At 37.8% G+C, this 19265-nt stretch overlaps 1 protein-coding gene across 2 annotated transcripts in view; it reads right to left on the reverse strand.

Annotated features, from left to right (window-relative positions):
- The window catches only part of LOC129767191 (paramyosin, long form), a 46747-nt gene that overhangs the window by 4058 nt on the left and 23424 nt on the right, over positions 1-19265 (reverse strand). Inside the window, exons 3-6 of one of the 2 annotated variants that reach the window (XM_055767834.1) lie at positions 17800-17886; positions 17566-17732; positions 15935-16934; positions 15761-15873 (exon numbers count right to left, since the gene is read on the reverse strand). In XM_055767834.1, coding sequence (XP_055623809.1) covers positions 15761-15873; positions 15935-16934; positions 17566-17732; positions 17800-17886 — 1367 coding nt within the window. Of the gene's footprint in view, positions 1-5447; positions 6453-14486; positions 14581-15760; positions 15874-15934; positions 16935-17565; positions 17733-17799; positions 17887-19265 lie in introns of those variants that run through there. The other variant, XM_055767835.1, reaches the window with a different exon arrangement.

Consider the following 19265-nt stretch of genomic DNA (forward strand, 5'->3'; position numbering starts at 1 on the left):
TTATTGCACTCCAAAACCACCACATGCCAAATTTCGTTATATTTGCTTTATTATTTCTCGAGTAATGTAGAAATTTGTGTTTTCTCTTAGAGAGGGGGGAGGGGTCTTGAACTATCATAAGAACCTTCCCGTCTCCAAAAACCCCCTACATACAAATTTTGATGTCGATCTGTTCAGTAGTTTCCGAGTCCATAAGAATCAGACAGACAGACAGACAGAAATCCATTTTTATATACATATATTAGGAACAGTACTGCGTTCGAAGGGTTGTAGAATTTATTCGGTACCCGATCGGATTTGAAACTTCGCAATACGATCGAGACCGACTTTTGCAATCTGCAATCCAAAAAAGATCGACTTCTGTATTCTACAATTCGTCCGAGATTTAAACCCAATCGATATGCAAATGACGATTGACGTAAATCGAACGTCAAAATAATTCATCGGTATTCGTGAATCTATTTACCCTCTAACACATAAGCAGACCCGACTGTATTTTTAAATTGTTGATATTTTAATGACAGTTATTACTGGGCGTTATGCTTGTTTTAGAATGAGCGAATTTTTCAGGTGCGAAATTGCTTCTTGCGAAATGTTTTCGCTAAAGTCATTCACATTGAATTACGAAATCATGTGAATCTATCAAACTATCGTCCTCACAACGAAAACAAGTTGTACGAGAATGGCGTGACAAATTCATATTACTTACAAATGTGAGCTCAAGTATATCTCGAACTCGATACAATTACTTATTATAAAATTTAGTAGAGTGTAAATAAAAATTCGTAAATTATTTATCAACCCGCAGTAAGTTGAATATTGCTTACATCGTTCCAACGCTGTTAAGCTGAACGAAATTTTATATATCTTGTTGCACCCATTTTGGCTGTCTTGTTCCAATTTTCTGATGAAGGCAGATACTACTGTCAAAGCAACGCGAATTCGTATTTTTTCGCAGCAAAAGCTTGGGAAGTTCTATCTTTTTTCGCTCTTTCGCAAGTGATCCCGTGCTTTATTCTGATTGGCTGGCGAAAAAAGTTCGCTAAAATTCGCTTAAATTTTTCTTCATTGTGAAGGGTTGAAAAACAAGTATTCAAATACTTTGAATACGTGCTCCTCACCCCAACTTAACTATTGAGTGTGCAACTTAATTCGTTCCGTTTCCATAAGATGGCTTAAGGTGCTGTAAATAGTCGACGGCAACAGCTGATTTTTGCTACATCGTGAAGTATCGACATCTGTCAACCAAATATTGTTTACAAGTCAATGAGATATGCACAACAAGTTCAATTTTTACTGCGTTGAAAATCTTGTGTTTCGTTGCAAATAAGCACCATTTGCGGGAAGGTTTCATTTTTTGTTTCCATTAGAAGAACAGTGTAGCTGAAGCGCAACGAATGCTTGTGGAAGTTTATGGTGACTCTGCATTGCTGAAAAAATTCGAGGGTTTGTATCCGAGACACGACCGCTTAGGACGTAGGACTACGCAATCTTTTTCTTTAATTTGTTGGTTTATCATTTCGGATATCATTTGCGAATATGTCGAAAGTTCACAAATAACTCTTCAGTAAAAAGTTCCGGGGACCCTGAAAAGCTTGCGTGGTTTTGTAGAATCATTTTGAGAAGCAACGATTCTTTCTTGCCTTTGCGAGAACAATACACTAATTGGTCATATGTCGCAATTTGGGTAAAAAATAAACCGTCCATTGATAGGGTAGCTCCTTTTTGGAAATCAAGTTTTCGTTCCTCTTTACATGGACGTAAACATAAGATTGCGTACGCAGGTATAAATTTCGTTCCTAGGGGGGTAGAAATGTGAATTCAGTTGAATGAAGAGGCAGATTTGTATTAATTAGTCGAGTCAGTTAGAATAACCACTGACTGGACTAGATCATCAGTCATCCTCGCTAGTCAACGCTAGTCAATTCATTTATTTTCTAGTCAATTCACTTTTTGTTGACGGCGACTGCCGAAGCAGTTCTAGTCGAAGCGAAGCTACTGAGAGTAGAGTCGGTATTAATTTTTCACCTTCGAAGGTTTCGGGCCCAAAGTTTCGGGTACAAAGACATTGTAGAGCAAATGTCAGATGTAAAGCGCAACCCTGCCAGATATTAGTACATTTTACTTGTTGTCACATGTTATGCAGAACAATATGCATGGAGTGCCGTTGAAGGAATTAGATACGGAAAACGTCAACAGTAGTTACTTGCTCATCTGAATTTATTGCAGTGTCCAAGCTCCAAGTGTACCACAAAACCATCATAGATGTAATGAAGCAAAATTTGGGGCTCATACCGTTAAAAAAACGTAAAATGCACGGACAAAAAAAAGAGTTACTAAATGTGAGAAGATCGTCCCCTGACACGGTAATTCTGGAGGCTGGAATCTACGCAGCATCAATCCAGAAGATCCCGTCAGTAGTCTCGCGGTTTCGCGGTTTCAAAATACCCCATCGGTAATGATTCGGGGTGCAATATTTTTGTCAGGGTGTCTTCCTCTACTTTTTATAGAGAAAGATGTTTAATCATCGCAAATTACTACCTCCTCAATGTTTTGAGTACTCCAACCATTTTCGAAAACCACAAATGGGTTTTTCAGTAGAACCCTGTACCTTCACAGGCACCAAAAGTAACATAAGCATGGTGATGAAAATTTGCTAGTGTTTATACCCAAAATATTGTGGTCAACTTCTTTGCCAGATTTGAGTTCATTGAATTATTTAGGGCATACGTCAAGAAAGGTTCAGGAACCCCAAGCCAACGGAAGTTGAGAAACTCAAAGCTGCAAACTATGTGGAATATGGAGTGCAACTAAATTTGATCGAATTGAACTTTAGGTACATTATGTTATGCGTCTATATTTTAGTGAAAGGACCCAAAAATGAAAAATAAAGAATGTCAATCTGATATCAAGCTAAGGTCTTTTATTTATGTTTATGCCAACACTGTAAATTCTTGGATAATGAATGTACTTGATACTTGTTGAATATATTGACAACGAATTAACATAGAGGAAAACAGTTTATAGACATGATGTTTGAACCGTGGAGAACGGGATATTTAGATTTTATATACACGAAATGATAATCGCGATTTCATAATAACAACCTTCGAAATCAATACCACGGTTGTGTAGGGATTCATTAGACACACAGTTTTCCAGTCTATTAACTCAAATAATTTTCAATTTCAATCAAATCATTGACGATTCTATTATGGCAGGACTTTGCATCGATTATTTTTAGAAAACCCACTAACACAGTTTGTCAAAATCATAAAATGCTCTAACAGTCGTACCAAAGTGATTTATAACTCCAGAAACTTTTGTTCCATAAGCATTGATACTAAATACGATATAAACGTTCCTGTTAGCTCGATAACATCGTCAATTTGACAGCTGCAATTGGTGCAAACAAAAAATTGATAAATTGCACAAATCGATAACCTCAATAAAATTTAGTGAAGACCAAGAATATTAGTTGTAAATCATTCAAAAACTATAATTAAATAAGCTGATAAGCATATCGAAAATTAATTCGTTCATCATATTCCAGCAACCTTTTGTATTATTTTCACGTCAAAATGAATCATTTTAGACAAAACGTTAAAGGTGTCCAATTATAAATCGTCAGCCATATTGTAAGGTTATGTTTGTTTACTTTTTTCTATGCTGAAGAATTGTGGGACCGATTGATTCTCGCTGTACATACCGAAGCAGATTGGGGGAATTTCTCGTTGATAACGGAGAGATGTCCCACGTAGAAGCTGCAAAACAATGATCGAGTGCCTCGCATTAGGGTATTAAGAATTGTTTCGAAGAAACGATTCGGGAGCCGTATCAGTGATCTTTGAAAAACCCCAGTACCACATACTAGCAGTATTCTAGTTTTGGGTCTCAGCAAGTGTGGAATCAAATCGTCAGCTGTCACCTGAAAGCGGGCAAATCGGCTTAGTTGGAGAATCGTTAGAAGAACTCCTATAAAAACATTGCAACGGCATTCAATCGGGCCTCAAACTAGGAAAAAATCAAAGTGTACGTTTTTTAAATTTAATAGTAACATTGGTGACGTAATCAAATATTAATATAATATTATGAACAATGTCCATCAGTACAGGAAAGGGGTTATCTATTCGTGCAAGTATATTAGCTAAAAATGTTTTGGCAGAGATGGCAGCTGTCAAAATGGCAATTAAAAACAATGATCGTGACTTAAAACGCGGAGTTAATATGAGCACTAATACCTGTCATGTGTGTTATTGCTTGTGCTATTGAGGACGCAAACACGTTTTTTTTTTAATTTAATATTTTTCCAATAACTTCTTGAATTCGCTTAAAATCGAATTGATCGGAACATTGATGAAAGAATTCTCGAAACAACATACAACTTTTGCTCGGTGTTCAATTTGGCCTCAAACAAGGGCAACAAAAATCAATAGTCCCACCTGATTGAATGTAAATATCGAAAAATTTACTCCGATCAGATTCCACAATCCAATCGAACTTGAATTTTGCATTCTGCAATCTTTCCGGCTCAAATCCGATCGAGCGGTGTTGCATGTTCACCTTGACGCAAAATAAACGTCAATATAATTCCAAGTCGAACGAATTGCGGAATGCATTTGATCTACAACTGGAGTGTATCGATCGGATTGCAAAACGTCATTTGGTGAACATAAAATATTCATTACTCATATTGACTACGGAAGTACTAACTAGTAATATATCCTCGGACGGATTGACGCACCGATATTATAGACATTATGGAATATATTACGAATGATGACAATGATGAAATGATGACAGAATAAATCACAACAAAAATCACTCTGCCCTTGACTATCGAGCACTATGTGTAATGTCACCGACGTCTTTGTTGACCCCATTTCGGAATAGAATATTTTGAACGTACATTTGAGTTTTTGTTTTGCTAACACCAGCAATTCAATGAATTTAATTACCTAATACAGCCATTTGAACGCCCCTTTGGGAGCTGATTTAGCGTGCCATTGAAGAGGGGATAGCGGTGGGTTTACCAATCATTGGGACGACGAGGAAGAGATGGACACTAGCGAGCGGATTTTATGACTAAATTTGCTAGCCGAGAGCAACGCACAAGCGCACAATCAACCGACACGGTTCCTTTCCGTGGGCACGAAAATAGAACATTTCCCCTCAAAAGCGGAGTGTTTTTTTTCTGTAGAATCGTTTTCATTTGTTTTTTTTTCGTTGTTCCGACGTAGGTAATTGTCGCACTCACGGCCAAAGGCAAGTTCAATCTTGTTGAATGTTGAATTTGCGAGAGATGGTAGAAAGTAAAATGGAAAGAGGAAGCAAGATTCATTCTTGCTCTCATCACTAGATTACACCACTTTTCGAACACTCCGCATTCTTATATCCTAATAGTACTAATAGCATTGGTAGGGTAAGAGATAGCGTCACTTATTCACCTGGTATCGTGCAAGAATTCGGTGGTCTTGACGGCGAAATTTTTGATCTCGCGACGAACATTATCGACCGAATGGTGAACAGCCTTGTACTGCTGGGAAGCTTCAGCCTGAAGCTCAGCCGCTTCAGACAGATTAGAACTGGATGACCTAACGATATAGCGAACTTCACTGGTGGCGCGATTGCTCGACTGGCGCCCCATGGAAGACCTTTGGATCGATTTGCTCATGGAACGATCCTCAGAAGCACGGGACTTGCTACTTTCAGCCAGCAGAATGTTGGAGATCTGATGAGCCGATTTGCCCTTGATAGCCTTCTTCAGCTCGGGCGACAGCTCATCACTCTTGAGGTCGTTGAAGAATTGGGTTCGTTTGCACAGTGCCATATTTTCTCTGTGATCCTGCAGGCGCTGCTGGTAGGTGCGTTGAGCTAATTTATTCCGATAACGGTCCACTACACTGTCTGGCGTAACGTGCTTCTTCAGTCTAGCTGCGTCGGCGGTCGCGGTCACACTAAGTACAGAGCGTTTTATATCGAAGCGATAATCGGGCAGATAGCTAACTGCCTTATCGACTGACTCGTCCGACAGGGCCGCTATCTCCTCCGCCGTGTAGGGCCGAAAGGAGAAGTAGCTCGTGTGAAATCGGTCTAGACCTCGCTCCTCGGTGTACGGCAGATAAGGTATCCTCTCCGGTGTCCTGCCGCAGCGTTTTGCATCTAGGTAGTCGATCATTGGTTGGTAGTAGTGCATCGCATGTCCATAGTTCGCGTCCCAAATTTGAGTGGGGATTAGCCTCTCGCGACGTTCGCTTCGGTTGCTCAGAATTTGCAACGGTGCCATTGAAAATTATTTTTAAATGTTTTCCCCTTCTTTGCACTGATACGCAGACGTTAAACAAGATTCGCTATCTCTTTTGCCTCAATTTATGTTTCGAGCGGAAAAAAGGGGCGATCTGCCTTTCGATTCGGAAACTTATTTTTCTTTATCACCGCTTCCGCCAAATCTTCTGTTGGAAATAGTGATAAAATTAGTGCGATGTTTTGATTGTAGTTGTAATCATTTGGAAATTGGAATGGTAAAGAATGTGGCTGAAGAAAGGCCTATTCCTAATTGCCTATGTATTCCTATTTGAGCAATGCGCGAGTGCATCTGAATTGAACTGAACATGCATTTGACTGTTTTAGTCATTTCATTGAAAATAACATCACCCAACTAATTTTTTTTCATTTTTTCCGAGAAAATTACTCAAAGGGAAAAAAAATGTGATTTGTGCTAATCCTCGAGAGACCAAGGATGAGCTACGCGATAGATGTTTAGCAAGATTTTGAAATGCGTATGTTTGCTTCATATGTCTGGGACACGTCAATCTATTTGAGATACAATGAGCGAAAAGGTTCATGGTCGGACGTAATAATGCGGAAGAAGCACAGGGTGTACCAAATTCTGATATGCTTGAATCATACTATTAAACTGTATGTTGATCATTTTAATAAATTATGCAATTCTAAAATATGATATTCTAAAATAAGCTTGTCGTTTTGTTGTTCTTCAAAACATTCTTGTTTATTAACTGTACACTTTTGTATGTATTTGTTTTTGTTCCGCCTAAAATATCACTAAAACAAGAATTTCAAAAGCATCAACGCTTTTTTTTTCTGTCGATCGGAACAACATTTTTTACCGAAGATATCCATGGAATATTGGTGATGATGGACTATTTTTATTTTTATTTTGTTGTTTTATATTGTAGTAGTTGAAAAAAAAAGAAAAGTAGTCTACAAAAATTTGATCGTCGCGCGCTTGGTACAGATGTTAAGGATAAGAATTAAAACGTCTTGTAAGGGCCGGCCTAGAATTTTTTTGTAAAGGAAAATTTCTCGATTTCTCTAGATGGGGATATTCAAAGTCAATCCAAAACAAGGCTGGGGGTTGGATTTGTGTCTTGGTGGACCATCTGGCTGCAAGGGCCTTGTCGGGACCGTATCGACTCTGTGGCAGACAAGACTGAGTATTGGCTTATCTTTTGATATTGCAATTTTTTGAACTTGTATCTGTGAATAAAATCAGTTTTTTTTGCTAAACTTATTTCAATGTTGAGAAAAAATAAATATCTTTCAGCTAATTCGTCTTGCAAAAACCTCTGCAGGGGAAGGAGAAAGAACCATCATCGTCATCATAGAACCTCAAGCGGGCAATATTTTTTATATGTTCGGCATTTCGACAGTTGACGGTACAACTGGCAGCTGAACAACGATTGCGATTTGAATTGTGGATCTTTTACAAAAACTGTTTTTTTTATTTCGGGAAACGCATCAACAAATTTGACAAGCAAATTTTGATCAGCGATGGAGTGAAGAGAACACTCGTGCCATTGTAGAATGGTTCAGAAGATGTATTTAAGTGGAAATTAGCATTTAGAGCTCGACAGTTATTCTCTAGACAAAAACTGTCTTCGACAAAGTTGTTACATACGATAGAGCCCTCATTTTTATGTTATCAAAAATAGGGTGACCAAAATTGTCGATGAAATAAAAACAAAAAAACTGTTTTTTTGCTCTAACTTTTATGTTTCAAATTCTACATACAAACTTTCTTCGGAAGACTTTTAGAACTTACTAATACAAACATTTTGCGATGCAGAACTTGTCAATATCTCAACTTCACTCAAAGTTATTGATATTTATTCCCAAAAAATACGCTCTTCAATTGTTTGTCATTCTTTCTGGGACAAACATAAACGAAGTATATTGACGGCATTTGAAAGAGCATATTTCACTCTACATGATGTGTGATTTTTAACACTGTGTTATTTTTTTGTGTTTGAGTAAATTAAAATTAAAATCATGTGTTTTTGGGTAAAAAAAATCAATAACTTTCAGTAGGACAAGTTCTGCATCGCAAAATGTTGGAATTGATAAGCTCTAGAAAGCATACCAAAACAGTTTTGATGTTGTTTTTAAATTTGAAATATAAAAGTGAAAGCAAAAAAAACCCGTTTTTCATGGTCACCCTAATGCAACTTAAAAAAAGCGATAACTCGATTATATTAAAAGATAGAAAAAAGCTTTGTTCTACAATGTTGTTTAAAATAACTGGGACTACAACTTTGTCGAACTATATTTACTTCTATCTATAAAGATAAGAAAGTTAGATTTTTTATTTCATCGACAATTTTTGTCACCCTAATTTTGATAACATAAAAATGAGCGCTCTATCGTATGTAACAACTTTGTCGAAGACAATTTTTGTCTAGAGAATAACTGTCAAGCTCTGAATGCTAATTTCCACTTAAATGCATCTCCTGGACCATTGTGCATTGTCGACAATCCTTGTATCCTCGAAAAATTATTGTTTGATGTGGAGTTGGACTGTTTTTAGCGTGGGACTTCGTTTAACAGCAAGGTATAAAGTGGGAATTAAAAATTTTAAAATTGAGCAAAGTGAGTGAGAAAAATGTAAAATTTCGAACACCTTTTCTCAATAGATCTAAGAGATTTTTTCTAGAGAGATTCACTCGATTGGAAATATTTTTACGCATCTACCACAACAAAAACCACAACTGTGTTGACACAATTATTTGAGAACAATCAAAAACGTCAATCTGTGCTTCTCGAATTGCGTCAACCAAAAGGAAAAACTAACATAGCAGCGGAACACAATATAATTGACCCATACCATTGCGAAAATAATCGTAGCCAACCATTCTATCAAAGGGGAAAAATAAAAAGAAGCAACGCAACAAATATTTCATCTGCTGTGGCAAAATGTCAGCATAGTTGTTAGCTTTATTCTCATTGGTTGCGTGTAAATGCATGTTCTGAATCCAATTACAGGACTCGTTCTACGGACACTGATACCGTATTTACAGCTACAGCTAAACAGTACACAATTGATTCTACCGAACCGGTTTAAACGATTGCGAATCGGTTCGGAAACTCATCCGTGCTGCTAAAAAATTTTTGGTTTTACACCGACGAATAGTATAGTATAGTGCGGTCGTTCGGTTTGCCGCAGTAACTTATACCGTTTGAATGGGCCCTAAGAAGAAAGAAAATATTGCAATTTAAGCTCCACCCGTTTTTGTGACAAAGTGTAAAGCATTACGATTGAACTTCATCTTCGAATGATGAATCTCTATAGTAGCATGTCCGAAAAAGAACCTGAAACTATTGAGAACCAGAGCAGAGGGTTCAAAGCCCCAAAGGAGGATAGTTGTAATAGCTGTTATCCATGGTTATTATGCAAAGAAAGAAATGGATAAACTCCTAATCTTATCACTGACCACATTGAATCCTCAGTCTTACATCCCACTATCAATTATCCCTTCTTTGCTCGTCAGGCTCAAGCTCCTCTAAAAAGTTTTTATTATTTCTTCAGAAATAGATGGAAGGAGCAAGGCGCAATATATGGCGAAAAACTCGGATTCTCTACCACTGCAATGTTGTATTCAAAATTTTTGCGAGTTTCTTGTTATTCAAATAGATTTTCGGGTAAATTTTGCATGTTCAAGTGTATTATTGAAAATTTCATCAAATTCTATCAATTTATCAGATTATTCCAGATTTCATCACATTTTATCAGATTCCATCTGTTCACAAATCTGTTCAATATTTTTCAACGTTGCCTTAGTGAAAATAGTTCGCTCCTTCGAATAATCATTAAAATTCAAATGACTGCCTTTTATTCAAATGTGGCTATCAAAATAACATTTGTTAACCCAAGTAACAGCTGAACATTTCGTAAGTATGTTTCTGAAGTTTCGGATCCTTGGAATCCATGACGAATAGATCCTCAACTGTAAACACTTGTAAAGGAAGGTTCAACGCAGTTTTCCTAGTGAACAGAAAAACACTAAGGGCGGTTTCGTTGATACAATGTCCACCTCAAAGCCTCTGTGACGAATAATATTGTTTGTTTTCACAGTTATTTATTTTTCTTGGGTTGTTGATAAAATATGTCATTAGATACCATCGTTCAAAGCTCGTTTTTTTTCTATAAGTACAACAATGAGAGTAAATCCAATGTGACCAGAAACCAGCTACATTATGGCCAAACAGGGATATCAATGATGAAAGTAGCGGGACGGAAGAAGTACGTATCCATGTCTGCCGTAATCTCGCAAAGTGGCGCAAGCGCCAACATGAACATTTTACGTTTTTTGTTATAGATCGATAAAGAATACCCAATCCTTCCAAACAACTGTGAAAATTTACAGAAATCTGAAAAAATGACCCCGTGAAAGCTTGAAAACGGAGTGACGCAAGCGCCATTTCCACTGTGATGGGGCGCAAGCCGCCATTTTCCCTATGTTGTGACGTAATTTGATAGTGATACGATGTGATTTTTTGATCTGTTCTGATAGAGTACGATGAACGAGCAGGGACAGCAAATTTCACATAACAACATCTTCCGTAATGAACGTTTAGCATAATAAAAGTCACATGCACTTTTCCGAAAAGCTTGTCATGCCAAATATTTTAATCAAAAACAGTCCATCCCCATGTAATGTTACATTTATAATAGCAATTTTGTTCCAGAATTACAAATCATGTACCAAGAAGCTCACAAAACCTTGTACTTTAAATCCATAAAATCAAACTCATCTTAAAGTAAAGTTTATCCTAGATTGAAGTGTATTGCTGTTCTCACATATAGCTCATAAAGATTAGAACTAAATAGTTCACACTCATCAATTTAATTGTTGATTACAAGGTTTCCCTAATATGTACTGTCTTTTTTCTTCGGACATCAAGGGACAAAGCTTCTTGACGATGTTTACTTTCCTCGCCTGTTCAATTTCTCTTTCGGATAAATTGAAGCTGAGTGTTGATTGAAGGTTAAATGTCGGATTTGGTGAACAGCTGCACTCTTCTAAATGCTTCAAACGAAACGAAACGCATCTTGTAACAAAACTCAAAATCCTCGCGTAAACTGTATCTGTTTTACTTCGGATAATTTCGGACGGCATTATGTTATTTAACACGGATGGTTTCAATTGCATTTTGAATTTGAAAAAATCGGTGCTGTCCATAATTATTACAATCGGGTTCTCAGCTACGTTAACCTGTTCGACTCATGCTACAAAGTTGGGAAAGTGTGTGAATTCTTCTCCCTGATGTTTCCTGATGCTTCGCTCAACGGCAGCATGTTGGAGAAAATAATTGGAAACAGATTCTCGCATACTTTGACGGATGAACGCCAATCGATTGTGGAAACAGTGATTTAAATTTGCTGTTTCCACAACAAACTGGCGTTGGTGGCATAGCTTAAATAACACTGCATTTTTTCAAAAATCATGCCGATGGCAATGTTTTTCCATCAACAATACACATTTTGTACAGATCAGATTTTCGTAATGTACGCGTATGCTGATTATACATGCAATTTTACAAAAAGTCTCGTACTGAAAATTCTTACCTCAGGCGCTTGCGTCACTTTGCGGCAGATGTGGTCCAAGACGCTATCAAGTAAAACAAAAATGTCCCAAACGCGACAAAAATTCAAACAAGCTGCGTGAAAACCCGTGCCCATTAGCATCACGATGGGATTTTGAGCAAACGCGAAGTGTGTACCATCACGGATGATGAAACCTACGATAAGCTGGGCAGAAGTCCCGAACGCAGAGAAGTCATTGTTTTGTGAAAAATTCGGCAAGAAAGTACTGGTTTGGCTAGCAATTTGTCAATGTGGCGTGACTCGATTATATGAGATTCGATTATATACAATTTTGGGCTCGATTATTATACATTTGATCAAATATGACTTATTTCAAGAAGACAAGTAACTCAACGTTAGAGTGAAATTCAAGTGGCTATTACATGTATAGTGGGGTAAAAATCGTGATTTTTGAAAATTTTGCTTGAATTTTCACCAGGAATTGTTTATATTGATATTGCAGCCAAATTAAGATAGATAGTAGTTAGGTGTCAAAGAACAAATTATAGAGTGGCTACAGAGCTTCAATTCAATTGATAAAAACAATCTAGTTTAATGAAAATTTTAATGACAAAATTAATAATAACACTTAAAAAAATATTAACTTTAAGTTTTTTACTTCCAAAATGTTATTTAAACCATATAATTTAGATGTTCCACTACTATATCCTGTACTAAATTTTCTCGTCTTTCAACTGAAAGCAACAGAATCGGCTTCCGTAGCGTACTTTTCAATGTAGAGCCAGTTTGAAGCAACAGAGTCCGAATCAAAAAAAGTTCTATAACTCTGTCATTGTTGAAATTCGAACATATGCGTAGGGGGATTTTTTTTTATCAAATATGATCGTCTATCAGTTCCTGAGAGAATCTAGATAAATTATTTTTTTTCATGTGAGAAAGGTGTTTTCTGACTTTAAGGGGATGAATCAAAAATCAAATTCATCTTTTATTTTCAAAAAACGAAAAATACATGCAAAAAAAAAGAAATGAAAAAAAAATTGTTTTGACTCGATAATATACAGTGAAAAGAAATCAGAAACTGTATATAGTCGAGATCGCCCTGTATAATATTTGAAGAATAACTGTGTTTTGAGTGTAGGGTAAATAATGTTGGTTTGTCCGATTTAGAGTGTTTTCACGTAACTAGTAAATGCAAATCGATTTTTCTTCATGAAAATAATATATAATCAAGACGTTTAGGTTTGTTGAAAAGCCCTAACTCTCTAGTTGTTAATAATACCACAAAGCCTACACATTATGCATTTTTTTTTTGTTTTTTAACGATTTTCTTCGAAGAGAATTTATGATCATGGTTTGTCCGAAAAATGAAATGAAAATACCATTTTTGAATGAAAAAAATCGAATTTTAAAGTAGATGCTTGAGTTTACTGTCATCATATTGATCCACTCATAATTGAGGCTTTCTTCAGAATTGCCAATGCCTTTTCTTGGGCATTGTAAAGGTGAACAGCACTCAACACAGAGAAACTTTATTCCTGTTTCACGCGAAGGACAACAAAACAAAACAAACAATCTGTAGAGCGCCAAGCGATCGCCATAGTAATCATGAAGACAAACCAACATCAGCGCATCGGACAAACCATGATTAGAATTGATGTCATCGAGATGTATTAATTACATAATTTAGATATATAAATATAATACAAATGGTGTCTAAGAATGATGTTTACAATGTTTGTAAGTGTTATAAACCAGAAAAGGCCTGAATAAGTACCAAATAATCATCTGGTGATTGATTAAAAGTTAGCTAAAATGAGGGGCACATTGGCACAATAGAATGGTGGTGGATTTTCAAAACATGTAAATTCGTAAAAATATCCTATAAAACTACTGTAAATCATAAAAGAGACAATTTTATTTATATGTTTTGAAACTTGATTTGAATGATGATTTGAATACTTGATTCGACACAGGTGCGCTGAACTAGAGCGTTCAACAAAGTGGATAAACCAAGATCATATTTTGGACTGGACAAACCAACATCATTTACCTTATCCATAATTAAAGATACGGTTCTTACTGGAAACCAGAATCGGTGCTGAATGTAATTTATTGGTTTCTTGAATTTTTCATACGATGAAACGTTGTTAAGGGACTTGAAAACAGAATCGAAACCTCAATCCAACGTATGAAGTAGATTTTCATTGTAACTTGAACTATCGTAGAATTCATATATCGGCATGCCTATCAAAAAAGCCAGAATTACGCCTGTAAATAATTAATCTATGGCGATCCGTTATCTGCACCCAGGCTAGTGTACAAGATGCAATAGCACCATCAAAATAATCTTAATACAAATGTTACTTTGTAAGGTGGTAAAATTATTGTTGTCGGACAACCCTCTTGAAATCGTTTTTGTTATAATTCTCCGCTTCTCATAAGCTTTTCCGCATAATTCTAGTTTCAAACTACTATGTGCCGTATAGGATAGACTAGAACAGTTATGACATAATATTCCGGAACATTAACACTGCTCGCTAAACCTATGATCTCTGCTTTCAGCCACATTCTTTCTTCACGTCGAAGCTATCCATCTCTTCCTCTTTCGTTTTCAATAAAATCCAAAAAATAATAAGTCTATGACCCAACGTAATTCCTTTTTTTTTTCACTTCCGTATCGGAGAGATACGTCGATATTTTGCACCAACTTGTAATCCACACTCAACCTTGATCAATCGACAACTAAATTTGCCGTAGTTGATTCACATCGGGACAACTGCATCTGAGCTGCATCGCGTGCATGAATGCGGTTACAATGTGTCTATTTAGGATGTATAATCTCAATGTACGAAATGTTGAATTTTCTCACCAATAGTTTGAATGGAAGTTGTACGCAGTTGTTCGCACTGTTTCGTTATCTGTGGACGTACTTCTATCTAATCGATCATAGTGAAGTCTCTGATGACATGCCAACTGCGTTGGTAGATTCTATTTATATCAGGTTTTATTGTTTCAAGCGTTTAATCGATTCCCAGCCTCCTCTGCCTTTGATACTGTTTCTGGTTGATGGTGGAAAGGAACGTTCATTTTGAGTTTTCGTTCATAACTCAAACGATCAAAAGTTTCATTTTCACCTTGTCGATCACGATGAATAATTTCATCGAGTGGTTCCATTTCAAACTGCAAAACCGATTAATCTTTCAACATTTGGTGAATGTTTTGTATGGCTGTTCAAAGCTTAGATTATATGGAAATGAGGCACATATGCAAGCTTTTGGCATCGTTATGTTTTTTTCATCAGTTCTCGAAAAGTTCTTGGTATTTTTCCCTAACTCTAACTAGCGTGGTTCGGATATATTTATCATGCAGGAAGAGAAAAAAAAATATTTGTGCACAGTCACCTCCAAAACCCATCAGCTTCACCTTGGGAGCTGGAAAAACTGATGGATTATCCTAAAAATACTGTGGCGCGAGTGATTAAAAAGCACAAAGTTATTGAAAGTCATTCGGATAGTCAAGGTTGATCCAAATATTTCGAATTATTATTTGGATCAATAGAGACGAATGAACTCTCAGAGTTTAAAGTCTCTCTAATTCATTACCATTACCATTGGATCAACCCCACCGGATTGTCCATAATAATGCAGCGGGAACAGCATCGAATAATTGGTGGAACCGGCTGGCCAAGATTGTATCTGACTAACCTCTGAGAATTTCTTCGAAATAACGATAATGATTTCGACCCATGTTGCGAGAAATTTGATCGTTGCATCTTAAAAATTTTCTTATACCGAGCAATTTTTTATTTGGAATGATTCTTGTTTTTGTTGGGGGTTGTTGGTAAATCCAAAAAAACGATCATTCTCAGACAAATCCTTCCGTTAAATTTGGTCAAGTTTACAACATTTTCAAACTTACCGAATAACTTCGATCTCCTCTTCCTTCTCCAACAGACGGCGCTCAGTATCGTGACGGAACTGGCCAAACTCAGCGGACAAAGCCTGAGCACGCTTCTCTTCAGCTTTGCGTCCCTGAATGAGGAAAAAATTAATCATTATAAGTCCGTTCAACTGATCGTGACTCAGCACTTACAGACTCTGCCTCCTTGTAGGCGGCGGTTAGCTCCTCACGCTCGTTCTCCAGACGACGCAGCTCGACTTCATAGTCATGAAGACGACGTGTCAGCTCGGTTACGGAGGTGCGGGCCTCATGAAGATCCTTCTGCAGCTTGTTGTTGTCGCGGCCAAGCTGGTCCTTCTGCTCACGGGTAGCATCCAGCTCGTGGCTCAGGCGCTGGTAGTCCTGGGTCTTCTGTCTCAGATCGCGCTGCGACTGGTCGAACAGGGTAATGGTTTCCTCCAGACGAGTCTTGATTTCGATATTGGTTCTCTCGAGAATTTCGATACGTTTGGTATATTCGCGGATGCCATTGTTGGCCTTTTCCAAGTCGATGATGAGGACCTCGATTTCGCTGGACAGACGGCTCTTCTCCTTCTCGAGCTTGCTCAATCGGAGCTGGAGGGACTCAATGTGTTCCTCGGATTCCTGGATGCGGACGGTGTACTTGCGACGAATTTCTTCGACTTCCTCCGTGCGAGCCATAACTTCGGCTTCGTACTTCGACTTGAAGGTTCCAGCATCACCGTTAGCCTTCACCAACTGACGTTCCAAATCCAGGCGAGCCTCGGATTCTTCTTCCAGCTGCAGACGCACCGATTCCAGTTCGGTTTCGATCTGGTGCAGGGTGGACTCCAGGATAGAGCGGCGACGGTCATCTTCTTCCAGACGGCGTCTGGCTTCCTCGAGCTGGCTGTTCAGCTGGGTCTTCGAGAAGGTAATGCTCTCGATGTTGATCTTCAGGTCCTGAACGTGCTTAACCAGATCGATATTTTCCTGGGACAGACGGGTCTTGTGGGAGGTGATGTCGACGATGGTGCGGTTCAGCTCTTCGATGCGAATGTTGAGTTCAGTCACCTGCACTTCCAGTTTCTCAATAGTTTTAATACTGATGGTCTTATCCTTGGAAATGCTCTCGATCTGGGACAACAGCTCGTAGATTTCGGTCTGTAGCTTGGATTTCTCCTTCTCAATCCTGCGTGGGGTAGGAGAAATACATGTTATTGCCAGGAATATTGCGAACAGTGGGTTACAAAGCACAAAAGAACAATCGACCTTCAGTGATCGCCATTTTGGACGTGGCATCCATATGAACACAATCATCCGATGAGGCATACAATTTTTCCACCAAGAAAATGGTTTGAGCCGCAGTGTGGTGTGCGCATTCTGCTAAATATAACTCTGCCAGACCAATTTTCATGGTACGGCACACGCGAAGTTGTGTTTACATAAAAACTTTTCCACACGTAGCGCTCATCGCGATGATTGTCATCATCGCAATCAAGTAGTGGGACTTGTTGTGTGCTTCACCGAGAAGTTGTTTGTGTCAGGGAGACGCCATCCGAAAGGTAGAAATATCTCAGATCGACTCGAAATATTTCTAGAAGGTGAGTGGGCAAAGAATGTGACGTGTGCAAAAACCATCAAATTTGATGAATCGTTTGAGGAGAGTTTAAAATTGCAGTGGATCCAGTGAAATGGAACATTCCGTTTGCATGAAGTCTGGACAGCTCTTAAAATTTTGGTGGGTGGGTGTATTTATACACTTAATTTTCAAAAAATGAATTTGACATTAATATGCGAGTCTGCAACGAACGATTCAATACCTCTGTTTCGCCTTGGTCAGTGATTCGAGTTGCTCGTTGAAATCGATAACGATTTCCTGGTGCTTCTTCTTCAGGATGTGAGCGGTTTCTTCTGATTCCAGGTGCACATCTTCTAGCAGCTTGCGCAGTTTGCACAGTTCGGCGTCACGTTTACGGCTGATTTCCAACTGCAGCGAGAGTAGAGACAATTATTTGAATAACGTTTCGATGGTACGAAGTGATGTTTGAACTCACATGACTTTCAGCACCACCTTCGGCCTCCTCGAGGCGCTCTGACATCTGAATGACTTGCACACTGAGGTCGGCCTTCTCGCGTTCGATCTGAAATCAAGGATTGCAAGCATGATGAGTAACTAGGTTAATGTAGTTTGAAGAACATGTACACTAAGGTAGAGCTATAATTCCCAATGTAGGATTATTGGTTTCGTCGGACAGTACAGCAAAAAAACTCACAGTTATCTAAGAATTCGATATTTCTTTTTCATTTTATTGTTTGGTCTTTCCCACTTAGTATAGAATCAACCCGTCTAAGGCAACATACATTACTTCTCATATTTCAGCTGCAATCTCGTTCATGGATTGACAAACGTTGGTTTACAGCTACCCAAGAGTTAGAACAATGGTTTTCAACCATTATTGCTGAATTCCCCCCTTTACGAAAATTAATCCCAGTACTTCACCCCTATCAGTATTTTGTTAGAAAGTCTGTAGCATATCAGTAAAGTAATGTAAGTATACAAACGGGTTTCAAGATATATTCGTAACAAATTTAATTTTATACTTGTATCTGATTACAAAAAAGGTATATAAAGATGGGCATCTCAGTATGGCACCTGCGCCTGAACGATTTCCCCCAAAATCGTAATTCTTGAAAACGTTGTCGAAAGGCACACCTCATGTCTTCGATATTCACTCTGTTACGGTGTTTTGTTCACATCAGCAGCATTTTAGGAAATCCAGATTGACATAAATTCTACGCAAAAGACTACAAAACTCTTAACGCTTTTTTCTCATATCATTTCCGATTCTTTGTAGATCGATGAGTTTGTTCTGAAATTGATCCGAAACTTTCGTCACTGCCAGTCGGACGACATTTCAATTCATGTTTAACTTTGTTTCAAGTTTAACTTGGTGTAAATAGTCTTGACAAATGCTTTACAATTTCCTTTTATATGGTCTTCTGCATTGTTTCTCTGAGTTAAAGCCTAGCATAAAATCGTTTTTTTTTTGCTTAGCTAAGAAAAAACGAAAGAGTCTTTAAACCGCAAAACATCGGTAGCTGACTTTCGTAATCAACGGCAAATTAGATCGGGAAACGAGAAATGTGACTATGACACGACCAAAACTTTCGCGAAAATCATAAACTATTGTTCTGAGTATGGCGAACTTTAAATTTCAAGTTTGACGACTTACAGAAAACAGGGCTCTGGCTGGAATATATCCAAGGGTCAATCGAACCCTCCCCGTCTTCCCGGTTTTTGACGTAGGACTACGTCTAACCGTAATATATGGAGTGTCTAAAACGAAAACCTAAACACAGAACATGCAGGAAAAAATGAAAGATTTCGAATGCTTATAACTCGAACATTTCTTACTGGATTGGAAAGATGTTTGCATCAATTGCTAGGGAATATTTCTACGCATCTATCGTAATTAACAAAATGTTAATTTTATTATTATTTTTTTATTTTTCATTAGAT

The sequence above is a fragment of the Toxorhynchites rutilus genome, chromosome 2 (genome assembly GCF_029784135.1).
Source record: "Toxorhynchites rutilus septentrionalis strain SRP chromosome 2, ASM2978413v1, whole genome shotgun sequence".
NCBI lineage: Eukaryota > Metazoa > Arthropoda > Insecta > Diptera > Culicidae > Toxorhynchites > Toxorhynchites rutilus.